The sequence below is a fragment of the Lissotriton helveticus genome, chromosome 12 (assembly GCF_964261635.1).
Source record: "Lissotriton helveticus chromosome 12, aLisHel1.1, whole genome shotgun sequence".
Classification (NCBI taxonomy): Eukaryota; Metazoa; Chordata; class Amphibia; order Caudata; family Salamandridae; genus Lissotriton; species Lissotriton helveticus.
In genome coordinates, this window is record NC_136073.1 from 616,580,908 (window position 1) to 616,599,637 (window position 18,730).

Below are 18,730 nucleotides of genomic sequence, written 5' to 3' on the forward strand. Positions count from 1 at the left end.
TCAGGGCTAGGCAGCCTTGGTATTCGGCCTGCCAACATTTAATAGAACCTGCCACAGGCTTCTGAGAAGAGCTTTGGGCATCGTCACTCATTCTTTTCCAAATTAAGCACTGAATATTGCATCATTCACATATTCTTCAATCAAGTATAGCAGACAGCATGGGGCAGTGTCAGCCCACTTCAGTCTTTGCGAGTGATGGCACGATTACCTTTCACATGTTGGTCATCCACACACAAGCTAGTTTTCTTAAGTGCAAGGAATAATGTTTTATTTTTTAGACTAAAAATATGTTTGCTTTTTAGACATTGTTTTGTGTTTTTTACAAATGAAGACCCGGCAGTTTCCCCAAAAATAAAATGTTGCAAAAACCATGACAAAACAAAATAAACTAGTGACAACGCCAGACCTATGGGCTTTGTCAATGTCAGTTGTGAATACCGTCTACCTCCATTTCAAGCGTCAGCCATTTTTAAGCTGTGCATGGATTTGTATAGGGTGAATCATAATTTAAACACATACCTGTAATTTACAATTATCATTAAGTTATGCCAATTTTGGAAACCAGCAACAATGTTTGTATTTAGTGGTAACATTGTGTGTTTTCACTGCCCTGTAGCACATGTAACAAAAGAGAACTTGTGCAGGGGTGTAAAACCGCACGTTTATGACCCCTGGTTCATTCCAGCCTCATTTCCACAACATAACTCACTCACAGCCTAATTCCTCAGAGTTGCACACTCAGCTCCAGAAATCATCCCTAACACTAAGTCGTTTTCACATCTTTCAGAAACTGTTTACCCGGGATGCTGACCCCTGTGCAGAGCCGGGTTTTTCCCACGTGGAGCGGCTTTCACGCTGAGAAGGACTGGGAGTGGGTCTGGATGGGAAAGTAATAGGCGGTTGTGGGGTGTGGGAAACGCGCTCTCGGGTCAGTGCTCTGATGAGAGATCATTGTAATTTTTTTTGCTTTCTGCAGCTAGATATGAGATGAAAGGACCGCTTCTGCCCTGGGGGCTCAGTTTGCCTGCCCGGCCAGGCGATCTAGGCCCTCTGCAGCTGCCCCTGCTCAGTCAGAGCTGAGAGAGGGAGCCGGGCTCACTAGGGGCTCGGCCCTGATAGTCATTCTATTTACCAACCAGAAGAGGGTGGATCTTTACTATAAAGAAGAGCGGAGAGTTCCATGTAAGCTGGCCTTCTTGAAAGGCTAATAGTGATGGACTTAATGACTCACGTCATCTAGTCGGTGCCACTGAACGACAGATAGGGCTGGGGCCGAATCAGTGGTAGGCCAGTGCCTATGAAAGGCTAGAAACAAAGTCAGTCATTTGTTGGCAGAGTGGGACCTTTGAAATGCCTGAAATATTGGGGGAGAGTCAGTCACAGGGAAGGAGGCCAGTGTGTGTGAATGGGCAGCATCCCTAGGGCTGATTCCTCCACATGCAGTAGGGTGGAGCTACTGAAAGGCATGATCATTGGGGCAGAGGCAGTCCAATGTCAACAGCCCATGCCAGTGAAAGTGAAAGGACAGTGAGGTTGGAGCAGAATCAGGCCCACTCAAGTTGACTGGCACTTCTGAAAGGCTACTAGGGCTGAGGTAGAGTGACTAGGTCAGTGCAGTGAAAGTTCACCACCCAGGGGCAGAATCAGTTACATATCAGAAAACGACTGCTTTGGAAATGACGATTGAGCTAGAGAAGAGCCGGTCAAGACAATGCCAGTCAAATACCAGTGCGGTTGGACCAGAATTTGTCAAATTCCAGAGCGCTGGCGCCTCTGAAAGACTGGTAGGGCTAGGGAAAAGTCAGTCGTATCTCAGTGGGCCTGTCCGTTGAAAGGACATTGTGGGGCTGATTTAAAGTTTGGCAGAGAGGATACTCCATCACTTATGTCCACCCGCCTGATTTACAGAAGGTGGACCTTAAGTATGTCAGCCATGGAGTCTACTCTGTCTCCATCGCTGACATACTCCTCCAATGCCCCGACGGAGTAAGGGCCATCGTAGGTTTGGGCAGTCCACCGCTCGCCTGAGAGTGGGCGATCGAATGGGCAGTTTTTATTCTCCCTCACTGCCATGAAAAAACGTGGCAGTATGGAACAGTTACAGCATTTAAATTACCCCCACAACATGGGAGTAAACTTTCATGGTGTGGGGCTAATTCAGTGGCGTAACATAGGCCCCGCAGCCCCCATCCATCATCTCCTTGAGTTTGATATTTTCATGTACAATCCCATAGTGCCAATCTTAAGATTTCTGTTATTTTGCTTAACAAAAACTCAATAGAAATTGTTTGAAAAAAACAGGCCAGAGCAGTTAAAAAAACACATGGATAGTTAGAGGGAGGACATTTCAAAATTAGTTGTAACTCTAAAATCATGGAAATCTGAAACATGGGAGAGTCAGTAAGAAGTACAACGTACACTTTGTTGGAGGGCTTCCCACATGCCTTGTTCCACTTTATGAGCAATTTTACACCAGAAGTTTAATATAAATTGACCAGGCCACCCCACAAAATTCAGTTACACTGGCTCTCTCGCATAAAGCTCTTGCACAAATGAAATTACTTTGTATCCTTTCTTCAAAAGTGAAATGTTTTACTCAAACAGAAGTATAGCATGAAATGTAAACTTTTCATAGATGTTCAAATATTATTTTTAAAGGTTTTAATAAATGAGAAAATCGTTTTATGACAATAAAGTTTTAAAGGAGTCAGACTCATGTAATTTAATAGCTATTATAAATTATTTGGAAGTTGTCAATGTTATTTGATAGGATTACGGCCTTGTGGAAAATGCCTGACTGTTCACCAAAAACCGAAATACTACAAATAAAAATGGCAAATTATATTTTTGCACAAATCAACTACTGTGCCTAAATCCCCCGAACATATGTGGCAGAAAAATTGTATCTCTGTTAATTTGTCAGCAGGCAAAATGGAACCATTTCACACATCTTAACACTGACGGTCATCAAAGTAGGTTGTTTAGGTGCAGCAATGTGGGCTGCCGTGGGATATGAAGGCTCACCTGAGAAAGCGGTTCAGGTCACCATGTTTCATGTACTCGAAGACCATGATTAGGGGCTCACCATCAGTACAGACCCCATAGAACTTCACAATGTGCTCATGTTGCAGGACTGTCAAGAGTTCTGCCTCCCGCTGGAAATCTAGACGGGCATTTTCAGTTGCCTCCTTCAAGGCCTGGAGAGAAACAAACAGACAAAAATGTTGCTACCAAAATCAAGCACAGCTGAGAAAACCTTAACACTTAATATGTGTGTGTATATCTTAGTAACCAGGGGAGATCTTAACTATACTCAAAAAACAGGAAGTGTTACATAAAAAAGAGGCTAGAGGGACTAGACAACAGTTGAGATGCACCGGATCTTTATTGGCCATTTAGATGAATCTGATCATGGTTAAAACAGAAAATATCATTGTTGCCAACAGGAAGGCATGTATGCAGAGATTCACACCACAACTCAACACAAATACAAAATCACTCTGCTTCTCCATGCGTTTCAAACTTTCCAACGTGAGACTGGATGAGACTGGACAGATCCAAACACGAACTGCACACAAATGAAAAATCAATCTACTCCACCTTGGATTCTGCCATTTCCGATTGAAACTGGACAGACCTACACCACACAACTCCACAAATATTGAAATCACTGTACAGCACCATCAATTTCAACCTCTTCATGAAGATCACAGCACCAAGAAAAGACAGAAGCCCTGCTATCAATTTATACTCACACACAAAACAAGCATTGCTTTCTGAAACAGACTTCAAGCTTTTTCTCCTTGGAAAGTTTAAACAGCATGCTCAAGGGTATCCTTCCTAACAAACAGCCCTCACTGAAAAGTGCTCCCCATTGCACATCTCATCAAAGGACTGGAGAATTCAACCACATTTTCTCCCACACCCGATGGATCCAAATGGATCCCATCAATTTTGTTGGACCAGCCTCGGGGAAGGGGGAATGCAGGAAGGTGTGCAGGTGTGAAGTACTGTTGCTTTTGTTACTAGGGGCCAATAATGCAGCACCATGGAAAAACCGGCCCCTAGTAACAAAAACGGCCCCCAACCAGCAGTGGCTCCTGCTCTGAGGCGGAGCAGCATCACCTCACAGGAAAAATAAGATGATCATAACTCCACATTATTATTATTTTATTTTTCCGAAGGCTCAGAAGGTGCAGGGTGGGGCTGCCCAGAGAGCAGGGGGAGAAGTGGTGAGCACTTCCTAAGTGTGCATGACAGTTGGGCCGGCCAAACAATCATGCGCACTAGGCTGTAATGCACAGATTGGGTAGAGGACATGCACAGGCTCTTACTGCCTGTCTGAGCACCAAACTACGATGCTCAGATCAATCACAGCGCTGCTGTCATGGTGACAGCAGCATCGTGATTAGCTAGGGGAGTCTACTTCCCGCTGGATCGAAGAGGATAGACAAGAAGCAGCGGCCGGCAGTGCAGGTAAGTGAATATCAATTTTGTTGTTAACCCCTCCGCTTCTCCAACACTGCCCCGTAGCAGCCACTACTGCCCGACCATTTCAAAACTGTCCCCTCGCCCTTTCAGCCTCCCAGGAAAATGCTCAATGCCCGCTACGGCCAGTCCGGCCATGACCAGCAGAGGGGCTGAACATGCTGAACATGTCACCATATTGGAAGTGACTAAATGCACAAATTCTGCCCTGGTTAATAAACATTTTGATCTCGTTTATTCTGCTTCTTCTCTGCTGCCAGGTAATATAGCTACTATGCATTGTTTGCCTTAGCCAACAGCTGTCTCTCAAGATTTACTTCTGATTTATTAACAATACATTGCTACTCTCCCCTGTCTACCCTGTCCCTTGATTCCATGTTTCTCATAATTCTTTTATAAGGACTTCTAAACCAAACATTCTACAATCTTTTGTTAGCAAGGGCATATAAAAATGAGCAAATTTGTTCCCCAAACTTGCTTGTAGCGCCTTTCTAGACAATATTCCAGTTTATAGAACTTTCTGGGTTTCCAAATGCCCTGTCAGAGGGTTTTGTGGGGTCTGCCACTGATGTATGACATTACAACGCATGCTTTTACATCGCATGCTTTTACATCGCAGTTTTTACAACGCATGCTGTTACAACGCATAGCGCTTTGGGGTGCTGGATAGTGAATAGTTTAATTTACTATTCCAACTCCAGTCCCTGTGGACACTAGGGAAGGTGTTGGATAGTAAATTAAATCTATTCCCTATCCTAGAGCGCCCCCCAGCGCAATGCGTTGTAATGGTTTGCGTTGTAAAAGTTGCGTCGTAAAGGCACTGCGTGGTCAAAGTTGCGTTGTAAAGGATGTTTCCCGTCTGCCACTACCCACTAGATGCGGGGCCACCTCCTACGTTTGTCCCAGGTCTCAAGAACCCCGAAAATAAGCACAAACATGTATGCCAATAAAAAGGAAAAGCTGCAGCATCCATCCAGTGACATACCCCTGTCGGCTGCCTTACCATTAAGTGAGAAACGACAGGCTTGCTGTATAAATCCATAGATAGATTTTCAGACTGTAATGCGGGCACTGCAAAAGCATGGGTCTTGGGATGCACTGCCCTTCTGCCGTTGTGATGGCTCTTTTTTCAAAAGCTAGCCACAACTGGACTTGAACCCAGGGCTGATAAGTACAGTAGAATTCTCGTGTTCACATTTGCAAACCCTTCCATCTGGCCTGTGGAGGTTAGATATGTGATTCTTCTTATCCTTGGTTGATCCTGGGTATGAACAGAGCACTCATTCCTTTTCATTTCTTGTTTACAAAAGCCAGTAGGCGAAATGTAAAAAATAGATTATTAAAAATAAGGATGATTTATATGCACACTAGTTCTTAAAACTGCAAGCATGTAGACCCTGCTTCTATATGAAACCATATATTGGCTGTTTCGACTATTCCTAAGATAAGGAACTGGAACACAGTCCACGTTGTCTGGCAGATCAGACCAGATCAGACCAGGACCAACCCCCACTCTGCTGCGGGACTGGGTCTCACCCACCAGAGGGCACTTGGCACTCACCAAGAATAACCAGCTCCTTATTGCCTGACGGCGATAAACCATCAACATTGCAGGTGCAAGCTGCACACAAACAAATTACACGAGCCAAGGTGCCCCAATTAAGGGTGTGCAGTTTGCACTTGATTCCACGTTTAACTCATGGGAATGGGGAATAACATGGCAATCGTGCTTGCTAATCACCTTTCCAGTGTGTGCCAACAGCACGTTTGCTATTGCTATTTCAACTGTTGAAATCCAAGGATACCAGATGTCAAAGAATTGTGGCCGACTATTGATCTAGTTTTTCGAGCAATGGTGAGTTGGCACCCGGAACTGGATTACCGGCCCCACTGTGATCCAGTCTTTAGTAGGCAAATGCTATGAAGCCGCGAGAAATGGACATTGAGGGGGTCTCAAAAATAGCAAAATACCTAGCTAAATATACAATGCTTTTTTCAAATCAAAAGCTATCTCTTAAATACTAATGAGTCTTGGGATAACGATTTTTCCAGTGCACTAAATAAAACACAGATTGCCAAGCGACGAAGATCACGAGGCGCGCCCTTAGGGCGCGTCCCCTCCGGACCCCGCCCCTGAGTGTCGCAGGTAAGCGGCCGGGCGGCCAATAGGCAGACGGCCGCCCCTCTCCCCCTCCCCTATCGGGTACTTCCGGGTCGCGGGTGACGCACATCCGGGGAGGTGGGGGGCGGAGACCTCGGGCCTATGTAAGGTCAATCTCCCTGGACCGAGTTCTCTGTTCCCGCCACCACTACCGGACTGTGTGTGCCCCGCTGAGGACCCTCGGGCTCCAGGACTATCCCTCGTTTTTAATCTCGTCCCGCATCTCCCGTTGGATTGTCGAGGGAGAGCGGGCGCCAGCAGAGGAGGGCCTGTGAGCGGCAGGCGTCGGGGGTCGGATTTGAAAAACCTCTTTTCCCGTCGGCCTTTCGAGGGGCACAGCAGTCAGCGGAGTTCGGAGTCGGGCGCTGAGGGCCGAAAGGGGACCGTGCACGTGGCCAGGTAAGGAGTCGGGTGCCTCGGGGGGCCTCGTGGGCAGCCGCTGTTCGCGGGAAGGGAGGGGTGTGGTCACGCATTTGTTGCCTTGTTGCCCTTTGCGGGGTTGCGGCTGTACACGGGGCCTCAGGCGGGGTGCGGGCTCCTGCCGGGCGGTGTGGACGGTTGCTCTGGGGCCGGGTGCAGGGAGCGGGGGGCTCGAGGCGGCCGGTGCGTAGGTCACTGGCCAGCGCGTAACATAAGGGCAAGGAGCGGCCAAGGGAGCAGAAGCGGAATAGTATAGAGGCGAGATGGCGCCCAGGAAAGGAGGGCAGAAGAGGAAAGACTCCGATCCGGAGTTAGCCCAAATAATGAAGTTGTTATTGCGCAAGCTAAGCAGGGACACCCCAGACAGTGAGACAGGGAGCGAGGATGAGCAACCGGAGCCGGTAGCAGAGAGGCCATGAAGGGAAGGGGTAGCGCCGAGAGCGGCATTCCCTCCACTGCGGAAGAAGGACAAAACTTTACCTAAGGATAAGAGAGCGAAGAAGGGCAAGAAGCCGAGTCAGACACCTATATTAGAGGAGTTGGACGTGGGATCAGTAGGTCCCGTCCACACCACCCCCCGGGTACCCGAGGTAGTAGTGACTCCCGCCCCAGTCACAAGGGGGCCACAGGCCGTAGTCCATCCTGACCCGGTGGGGGCACTGTTGTCCGAGATCAGGGAGACATTGCACACTCTAGCCCCGGGTGTGAGCACTCCGGTCCCACCCCCGCCTCAGCCGGGGGACACAGGGACAGGGGGGCAGGACCCCTTAGAAAATTTGCTAGCATCAGTAGCCACCCTAGTAGGGCAGCTATCGTCCTCGAATAGGGGGGGGGTCCAAGAAAGCGCAGGGGCGACAGCGCCATGGGCCCCGCAGCAGGCGATAGAGCAGGGGGCGCTGCAGACCATTCAGAGACAGCTTGCGCAGGTGGCAGAGCTGCGCAAGGCGGCGCCTGGTGGAGGAGGCGGATCCCACCCCCAGGCAGCCACGCTGGCAGCGGGACCGTTAGGAGGTAAGCCAGGTGTTGGCATTGGGGGGGCCACTGAGGGTGTGGGACCCCTGGGAGGAATGCAGGGGAATGTGCTGTCCCAATCAGGAATGTTGGCTACCCATGTGACCCCAGAAATGCGGGAAAAAATATGGAAAGGCGCCTACATTGACATATTTTCCTTGATTAGGCCCAATAGGAGAGATATGAATCTCAGGGAGAGAGAAGGGAAGGAGGGGTCATTTAAGGAGAGGAGGCCTCGGGTGGAGGAGACACTGACCAACTGGCTTTTTGGTTTCCATGTTTTTGTATCGGTACTTTTAGAGAAGAGGCCGGATTTAGCTATCCCACTGGTGTTTTACATGAATAAGATTGTGAAGGCGCATGCGACTCAAGGGGGATTAGTATGGTTGAACTACGACAGGGATTTCCGATGGGCAAAAGAACAAAACCCAAGCATTGGATGGGATCAGGTGGAGGTGAATGCCTGGCTGGAGAGCACTAGCAGCAGGGAACAGCCTGCCAGGCAGCCCTTTCGGACTTCCCAGGGGGCCCAGGGGAGAAGAGGGGGGCTTGCTGGCTCTTCAATAGTAAAACATGCACATGGCCGCCTGGGCAGTGCAAGTTTAAACACGCATGCTCTTACTGCGGTCACTCCTCCCACCCCGAGTCCAGGTGCAACAAGAAAGCAAAAGAACAGGGAGGGGGGGCAGCCACAAGAGATGTTAAACCCCCGCAGGCATAACCTGCCTACCCCGATAGATATTAGGCGTTTGATTTATTGGTTAGACCGGTACCCTGATAGGGGGGCGGCCAGGGTTTTATATGAAGGTTTTTCAGTAGGGTTCCGGATTCCCGCGCTACATGTCCCTCCTGTTAGTCAGTGCAACAATCTGTTGTCAGCTAAGACCCTCTCATCAGTGGTAGTTACGAAGGTTGAAAAAGAGCGCTCCCTGGGGCGGGTAGCTGGACCTTTTCCCGCCCCCCCCTTGGACAACTATGTGTGCTCTCCACTGGGGGTGGTCCCAGAAAAGGAGCCAGGGCAATACCGGATGATCCACAACCTCTCCGCCCCCAGGGGCTCGTCCGTGAATGACTCCATTGACCCAGCACTGTGCACTGTAACTTACTCTTCATTTGATTCCGCTGTGCTGAAAGTCAGGGAGCTGGGGCGAGGGGCCTTGTTGGCAAAAACAGACATAGAATCTGCCTTTCGCCTGTTGCCAGTACACCCGGACGATTACCATTTGTTAGGTTTTCAGGTGCATCAGCAGTTTTACTATGACAAATGTATGCCTATGGGTTGCGCTGTATCCTGTAAATACTTTGAGACCTTCAGTTCTATGCTGCAGTGGGTCTTTTCATACAGGTCAGGGTGCACGGATGTTATTCATTACTTGGATGATTTCATGGTGATGGGCCCGGCAGGGTCCGGCAAGTGCGCGCAAGCACTTAGCGAACTGGTAAAAATGTTTCAGGAATTTGGGGTCCCCTTGGCACCCGGTAAGACAATGGGCCCTGAGACATGTATGTCCTTCTTGGGGATTGAGATTGATACAGTGGCCGGGCAATGCAGGTTACCTATGGACAAAGTGGTGGCTTTCTCTAGTGCAATTGAAGTGGCCTTAGCAGTCCCAAAGGTGTCCCTCCACCAGCTCCAGGTCCTGGTGGGGCAGTTGAATTTCGCACTACGCATCATCCCAATGGGGCGCCCTTTCTCCAGGTCCATTGCCCGCGCCATGGTGGGTCTCACCCAAAAGCACCACAGGGTGCGGTTGCGGGCGAGTGTGAAGGAGGACTTAAAAATTTGGCGTAGTTTTCTTGCAGACTTCAATGGGCGGGTGGTGTGGCCCGCCCCCCCGGTGTCCAGTGCGGAGCTTGGCCTTTTTACTGACTCGGCGGGCAGCATTGGCTTTGGCGCCATTTTGGGAGCTACGTGCCCGCATGTGTTGCGCCTGCTAAAGTTGTTAGTTCTAGCATGTTTAAAACTAAATTTAACCTTCAAGGCGGCTCATATACCAGGCATAGATAACCATGCATCTGATGCTTTGTCTCGTTCCAAGTTGCAGGATTTCCGGAGGTTCCACCCGCGAGCAGAGGAGCGAATGACGATATTCCCTACGTCACTGTGGATAATTGGAGCCCCGCTTTAGCGGGGCTGGTAGGTGCCTCCCTGAGTGACCGCACGAGGCAGACATATCAAAAGCATTTCAATGTGTACAGTTGTTTCTGCAAGCAGACAGGCTTTCCAAACCTATTTTCCACAGAGGCGATACATAGTTTCCTCCAAGGGTTACGGGATCAGGGCAGAACTGTGGCATTCGCACGGGCAAACTTGGCGGCGATCGTCTTCTTTGCCAAGGTAGCGGGCGAGCGTGACCCGGGGGCGTCCTTCCTCATCAGAAAGGCGTTGACAGGGTGGGCCAGACTGGAGGGACCTAGGCGGGACTGTCGTAGGCCTCTGGATCTCCCGACCTTGTCTGACATTCTGGGGGTCCTCCCATCGGTTTGCGATTCACCGTTTGAAGGGGTATTACTGGGAGCAGCCTTCTGCCTAGCTTTCTATGGGGCCTTCCGCCTGGGTGAATTAGTGGGGTCTTCCAGATCAGACCAAGGGGGGGGGCTTGCAGTTCCGGGACCTGGTTCTTTCCCCGGGTGGGTTGGTGGTACTGTTAAGGCGTTCCAAAACGGACCAGGGGGGGAAGGGTGCACACGTCCACCTTCGGCCCGCCCCAGGGGTGGCAGCCTGCCCGGTAGCCCGGTTGCATGCCTACCTGGCTCTTCGCCCGGCGGGGGGGGGGGGGGGGGGCCCGGTCCTGTTCATTCACGAGAATGGCCTCTGTTTGTCACAGTATCAATTCAAAGCGGTGTTCAGGCTAGCCCTAGGGCACCTAGGTCTGGATTCTGCCGGGCTTTCCTCCCATTCGTTCAGAATTGGAGCGGCTACTTTGGCGGCCGGGGCGGGCCTCTCCCCCGACGCAGTAAGGGGTGTGGGACGCTGGGCATCGGGCTGTTACAAACGATATGTGAGGCCGGATTTGTTATGACCAGTCGTTACCGTCTCATTATGGTTTATTTCTAACGGTGTCCTCTTTCTCCTTCTGATTAGTATGCCCGAGTCGGTGGTCTGGGTTCTGGGGCACTCTTTCGTGCGCCGGGCGGCGGTGCGCTTGCAGCAACGACAGGTGGTGAAGCCAGCAGACTTGGGCGAGGTGGAATTCGTGTGGCAGGGCATCGGCGGGATGCGGATCCGACACTTGAGGCGGACGGTCGAGGAACTCAGGGCACAGAGGCGGCACAAGTCTCCAAACTGGATTGTGATACATTTGGGAGGAAATGACATGGTAGACAGAGGACGCTTAGCTGTCAAGGAGGCCTTACTGGCAGAATTTGCCTGGCTGGGGCACACGTTCCCGGCAGCAACGATTGTCTGGTCGGGCATGCTCTCACGCAGGACTTGGGGCCCGGGAGTCCGGGTCAGATCTTTGAACGTTTCAGTAAGGAGATTGAATGGTGAATTGGCAAGGTTGTGCTCAGCGAAGGGCCGCTTGCGCTACATTCAACACCGGTTGATCTCTGGGGAAGCAATGTACCACCAGGATGGGGTACACCTGTCGGATTTAGGGACGGACACTTTCATAAAAGAACTTTGGGCATTTATTGCGAACGCAGGTGGGGAGGGTGTCAGACCTGAGGGCCTTGGCCACCCTTGTGGCGGAAAAGAGACCTGCGAGCAATAAACAGTGTTTGATGGGAGGCCGCCGGGCGGACTCCATAGGCCAGCTCTGAGGGGGGATATGGTAAGCTCTCCGCGGGGAGGAAGTCACCACCGGCTGGGGAGGCTAGGGCGTCAGATTTCGAGCCTCCTGGGCGTCCCAGGGCAGCCGGGTGGTAGAGGGGTGGGCCCTGGCAAGGACGGACAAGGAACAAGGGTGCGGGCCTACCACTCGAGGGGGCAGGTGCACGGCACCTGGCGTAGGATACCCCGGCGCGAGACGCGAGCCAGATGGAGCTCCTCCCTTAGGGCTGGGGGAACAGGAAAAGTACATGAGTGTTTGGAAATGTATTTATGATAATCAATATGCGTAGTGTATGCTTGTCATGTTTATTCAAAGTGTTAAGTATTAAACATGGCCTTTTTTACCCCACGAAATCTCCTAGTTATTACAAATGTGATTGTGGGGTCTGCATGTTGGTATCATGTGGTGGGCGGGGGCAGATCTGGAGGGTACGTGTCCTATGCCAAGCGACGAAGATCACGAGGCGCGCCCTTAGGGCGCGTCCCCTCCGGACCCCGCCCCTGGGTGTCGCAGGTAAGCGGCCGGGCGGCCAATAGGCAGACAGCCGCCCCTCTCCCCCTCCCCTATCGGGTACTTCCGGGTCACGGGTGACGCACATCCGGGGTGGTGGGGGGCGGAGACCTCGGGCCTATGTAAGGTCAATCTCCCTGGACCGAGGTCTCTGTTCCCGCCACCACTACCGGACTGTGTGTGCCCCGCTGAGGACCCTCGGGCTCCAGGACTATCCCTCGTTTTTAATCTCCCACCCACCCGTCCCTGAGAATAGTGGTTGGAGGGGCGTTGTTGCGGAAAAGAGACCTGCGAGCAATAAACAGTGTTTGATGGGAGGCCGCCGGGCGGACTCCATAGGCCAGCTCTGAGGGGGGATATGGTAAGCTCTCCGTGGGGAGGAAGTCACCACCGGCTGGGGAGGCTAGGGCGTCAGATTTCGAGCCTCCTGGGCGTCCCAGGGCAGCCGGGTGGTAGAGGGGTGGGCCCTGGCAAGGACGGACAAGGAACAAGGGTGCGGGCCTACCACTCGAGGGGGCAGGTGCACGGCACCTGGCGTAGGATACCCCGGCGCGAGACGCGAGCCAGATGGAGCTCCTCCCTTAGGGCTGGGGGAACAGGAAAAGTACATGAGTGTTTGGAAATGTATTTATGATTATCAATATGCGTAGTGTATGCTTGTCATGTTTATTCAAAGTGTTAAGATTTAAACATGGCCTTTTTTACCCCACGAAATCTCCTGGTTATTACAAATGTGATTGTGGGGTCTGCATGTTGGTATCATGTGGTGGGCGGGGGCAGATCTGGAGGGTACGTGTCCTAATCCTTCGACTGATGACACCCAACACAAGCAGTACACTTCAATATAAGAACTTGATTTGGATGGCCCAGGAAACTTCACTTGAAGACCCTGAATAATAAATTGTACTGACAAATGTTAGGAGTGTACAAAATGTGAAATTCAAAAAATTGCAACTCCTTAAAGTTGAAAAGTTTACATGAAAATTCCCCTCGAAAAAAACATTACAAAAGTAGGCAGAAGCTTACCAACCCACATTCACAAATACCTATCACTGTAGTATATTGTGTGGTCATTCTGTCCTGGTTATCTGTCTTTAGAAAGCTGTTGCCTTGCCCTCCATATTTCATCTATTCCCATTTGGCCCAAAGTTTCCCACTCTCAGCAGCACCTGGTTTGCTGCCAACTAACAGCTTGGCTTAAGAGGAGGAAGGGGCAGCAGATGCATGGCACCCAGCAGCCTGTCCACAAGGCCACCTAAGGACGGGGAAGTGGATAAAGACTCAATGACGATGACCCGCTCATTTGTATGTCTTTTTATGGTCCCACACCAGAGATCAAGGAGTACAATAATCTAACATGCATATGTAGTAGGGTCTGCTTTAGAGTTGGTTGTAAGAGAAATTCATCCACATTTACAGATGAACAGGATCCTCTCTCAACTAATCCTCTGTTAAAATAGAAGCAAAAATTGCATCAGGTGGATTTTGTTTACATAGAATTTTTTTTCACTTAGTTTAAAATAGAAAGCTACTCAATTCCACCTTAGATCACACAGATATAAACATAAGTAGCATTGATTTAAATCTGCAGCTACTACAGGATTCCACATAGTTGTGATGAAACTTAGCAAGAATAAGTGATCAGAGTACCCTCAGACTGTTCATCTGTGGGGCTTTACATAAAGAATCCTCACACCAAGAAGTCACCACTGCTTTATAAATTAATGAATGTGCTGAAATACTAAACCTACAACAATTTCTATAGCTTCATAACAAAAGTTTAGCTAGATAATGTACAAGATAAACAATATTAGAGTGCAGTTAGTCAGCGCATATATGTTGCAGCATATATACATTTTAATGGTCCTTCCTCTTCTCCTCCCTGAAACTGTCACCTACAATCTTTGAATTATTTCATCCAGTGACAATTACAGAGATCAAGAAATCACCTTACAATCACCTTTCCTCCACTAGGTGTATGCCTGTTCCTTGATTTCAAGTGGAACTTGTGAGTTAAAGCAGATCAGGGAACCTGGAGGCTGTACACATGGGAAGGACAAATACCTAGAACGCTGGTTTCCATCTTTTTATGTTGTTGTAGTGCCAGGTCTCTGGGCAAATTATTACAGATCATTTTGCTGTACTATTAGGCTTTGCTTGCTTAGTTGGCACAGAAATAAAAATTGAGCTGGGAGAGACAGGAAGGACGGACTGAGAAAACGAGGAGAAGATAACAAACAGGAAGTGAAAAACATCTGAGACCAGGTAAAGAAAGATGGAGATATGGTGAGGAAAAAAAATATCAAAAAAGTATCAAGAGGTACTAAAGGAAGAAGAATGGGCAGGGAAGTCAAGGACTCCTGATTTCAGAATGTGTATGGCATAGGTCCAGAGAGTCTGCCAAGAAGATTTTAACCTCTTCGCTGATGCGGCTATTCCGCCGCAGCGCTAAGGGGGCGGGGGGCCACGTGGCCCGCCCATGCTGGTGACGGAACTGCTCCGTCACCAGCCTCGGTTGAGCTGTACTGATGACGGAGCGGTTCCGTCATGGACCCGCCCGCTCAATAGAACGCGCCGCGCAGGCGCGAAATCAGCACCGCGCAGGTGCGTCGGGCGGGCCATGACAGAACCGCTCCGTCATCAGCACAGCGCTACCGCGGCTGATGACGGAGCGGTTCCGTCATCAGCACGGAAAGAGTTAAGCAGAAGTTTAAGCATCATTGACATTACCTTGACAGCCACTAACATCTTCTCCTCTTCTGCAGTTAGGTTGCAACACTCTGCTAAGAAGACTTTTCCGAAGGCCCCTTCTCCAAGCTCCCACTTAAGTGTGATATCTCTCCTTTTGATGTGATGGACACCTGCGAAATAAAGAAGTATTCCATTTGAGTGCTTTTAAGTCCATTTTAATCCATTGAAAACATCATATAATAGTTATTGATCCTGTGACACACCCACACGGTTAGGCCTCAGAGTAAATATCAAAAGTAAAACATTCTCAATGTTAGGTTGGAGTCTCTTTAGTCTTTAATTCTGATTGTGATAGAGGTTCTTAAGTTCTTTATATTAATTAAAAATATTTCAAGCGTTTTTAATGTGGCTCAAGTTTGCATTTTGTATGTGTTCTTCCCAAAACTATTAATTGAGAATTACATATTACCCCCCCGCTGAATCTCTGTTTGTCACTGAGGTCTTCCCTTTTGGTAACCTTCCTTTTTATGCCATTTCTACAGTGTGGCCAACCTATAATTCCAGCGTCCCTTCACCTCACAGAAGGGCATATTCACAAAGAAGAGACGCAGTACAGCGTTGCACGCAATCTAGCAGCACCATGCTGCGTCATTTAAAAAAAAGCAGGGCTGCATCGTTTTCACAAGAATAAGGCGCACCCCTGTGTCTTCCCTTGTGTCGGCGCTAAAAACGCTGCCTGGTGCCAACAAAGACACCCTTGCAGCAAGGTGCAAGGGTACCTGCATTGCAGGGATGATTGTTCATGTGCAGGAAGGGAAACGTTCTTGCACATGAACAATCGTTATAGCGATTTGCTACTTCTATGTGTGCTGCAGAATGCAGCAAACATAGAAAGAGCAAACAATGAGGAGAAATAAAAGTATTTTTCCTCGTTGCGCCACTCTAATGCCTGCTTTTCAGTGGCATTCGTTTTTGCGCTGCCTCAGATTTACAGATCTTTGTAAATCTGTGGCAGCGACAAAAAACCATGAGTGTTGCGGTGGAACATCCACAGGAACACCCATTGCACGCCCCTTTCAAGCCGATACCTACTTGAAAGGTTATGATATTTACAAAGCAGCATTAAGCCATGCAAAGTGGCTTCGCACTGCTTTGTAAATATGGAGCGGGGCTTTGCGCCACCGGAGCATCAGAAAAAGTGACGCTCCGGTGGCACAATGGCCTTGTGATCATGCCCCATAGTCTTTTGGGAAGAAGCTTCAACTTCAATTCATTTTTTCTGTACGTGACTTGTGTTGTGTCTTCAAATGTATTCACAGCTTGCACCCTCTTTCTGTCTTTGCATGTAAATCTCTTTGTTCTGTCTTATTCTTTGCATACTTTTGTATATTACCTGCTCAATTTGCCCCTTTTATCAAAAGTCACTTTTTAAATAACTATACTCACTTCCTGTAGCAAACTCTTTGGGACACTCTCCAAAAATATCTGCTTGCCTTAACTAGCCTAATCATTCCTAGTGGTGGGCGAAATTTAAATTTCATCCACAGTTTTCCTAAGTTCTCAAATGTATTTTCTGAAGCTTGCAAAAGTTTTTTTTACAACCTTTTTTTGTAAACTTCGCAAAGCTTCGCTGCTGGGCGAAAATCCTTGATTTCTTTTTCAGAACAGATTTCCCACAAAAAAACATTTTAGAATAGAATACTTTTGTCTAAATCGAATTTCTGTTAGATTCATGCTGGATTTTCCTACAAACTTTCCAAAATATCACAACATGCGCAACATTTTTAAAACCAGAGACGTTTTGGACAAACGACGTGAAGGGCATGAAGGGAAATCTTTTCTGCTTTGCCAACCACTCAATAATCACAGTAATCCTGGAAAATGGTTGTAAGATATTTGACATCAGTATCTGCTTCTACCAATAGCTTTACAATTTACTTTTGGAAGGCAGCCCATAGTGAGTCTTACATGCATCACAGAAGTATTGTGGGTTCTCAATGAAATTCGTTTTCAGTCCATCCAGCTTGCCTTCTCCACACGACAGTGGGCTTGCACCAAAGTTCATAAAATGAAGAGACATGGCTAAATCGTCTTCCTGTGCTAACACAGCTGCTCCTAGGGAAGAGATGGCGATGATAGAGGAATAAATAGATGCACAGATACACACCTCTTATGTCCACCATACATTAATAGTAATGTTGTACTAATTCCAGGAACTATAGGGAAGTTAGCATCGTCAGCAGTGCAACTTTTGTCTTTAACAATTTATCTAAAAGCATCATGATTTCTATGAAAGTTATAAAAGCAAATGTGAAAGTGAAACACATAAAAATACGATGAAAACTATTATACTAAGAAAGATGGGTTTGAAAGGCGGTGAAGTGAAATTATGGTAATATGGTTTCATAGGCTTTTTAAAGTTGAGTATCAAACAAAAAAGCAGGAAGGGTTAGGTTTCATTAAAACAATTTTAGGAAGAAAACATTTTAAACTCGGCTATTTAGCAGAAAGGTCTTTGACAAACTTTTTCAGACATTTATTCCAACATTTTAATGAAACCTTCGTCGTTTGTTCACAGACTGTTCTAAAACAAAACAACAACAAAAAACGCTACTTTTTGCTGGACAATTTTTCACCATAAACATTTTGGGGAATCGCCCGGAGGTATGAATAGGCGAAACAATTCCTCTAAAAATACAAAACTTGAAAGGAAGGTGATGTGACTAAAACTTTGACAGTGACTATACAACAAAAACTAGAAAGGCAGGACATTTTAACATGAGGTATGCCCTTGCTTTTATTGTTCATCCCTACATATTCACTTAACTGAAAGGCACACGCATACTAGGTAGAGTTTACAATATGAAATTAGACATTGCATATATTGTTTTGGAGTGGTTTATTTTTATTATCTGTTTTGAACTGTTGCATAAGTTGGGATATTTCTATTTTCATTGTCTTAGCAGTCAATATTGTAAAATGAGTTGGTTACATTAACAATACTGATGAAAATAAGAGAAGCATACTGTGTGTATACACTGTGTTTATGAAATCATTGCCTAATATGTGGTTGCAGGGTGTATGCATTAGGTGAGCTTGTAGCTTTGGTGAGGTAAATATAATATATGTGTCTTGCAAGATTGCAATACAGAGTTAGTATACTGTTACAAAGCTGAAATTGTTTTCTTTTTTAATATTTAAAATTAATGACATATAAAAATGGTATTTGCCATTTGGAAAGTAAAGCACAATGTATGCAGAATTGTAATCTGAATTCCTTTCAGATAATTAAAAAAAAAGTTATTTATCTTTATCAAAAAGCATTCAATATTTGAAAGTGGCTGAAGCATTTTTATTTTTATATTTTTAAGATACGCTTTTCATTATTTACATGTTGCAAAGCAAGTACTTAATCACAGTAACATACATGTAAGTTATGTGGCAGTCTTTCCTTATTAAACTGAATATTGCAAGCAACAAGTTAAATAATGAAGTCCTATTTGCCTGCACTATTTGCCTTCTGAGTGTTCTTGACCTTTACTTTTTTAATTTTGCAGATTTTATATAGTGCAAACTCGACCCAAAGGTACTGGAGCGCTTTACATGAGCGCCAGTTACGTTACACATGGACACATTCATTTTTGGTAGGCACAGGGAGATTAAGTGATTTGCC

At 47.6% G+C, this 18,730-nt stretch overlaps 1 protein-coding gene across 3 annotated transcripts in view; it reads right to left on the minus strand.

The window, feature by feature from the left end:
• Positions 1-18,730, minus strand: part of NTRK1 (neurotrophic receptor tyrosine kinase 1) — a 541,605-nt gene that overhangs the window by 33,459 nt on the left and 489,416 nt on the right. For all 3 annotated transcript variants that reach the window (XM_078669330.1, XM_078669329.1, XM_078669331.1), the window contains 3 exons: positions 17,026-17,172; positions 15,097-15,227; positions 3,025-3,197 (listed from right to left, as the gene is read on the minus strand). In XM_078669330.1, the coding sequence (XP_078525456.1) occupies positions 3,025-3,197; positions 15,097-15,227; positions 17,026-17,172 (451 nt within the window). The remainder of the gene's footprint in view (positions 1-3,024; positions 3,198-15,096; positions 15,228-17,025; positions 17,173-18,730) is intronic.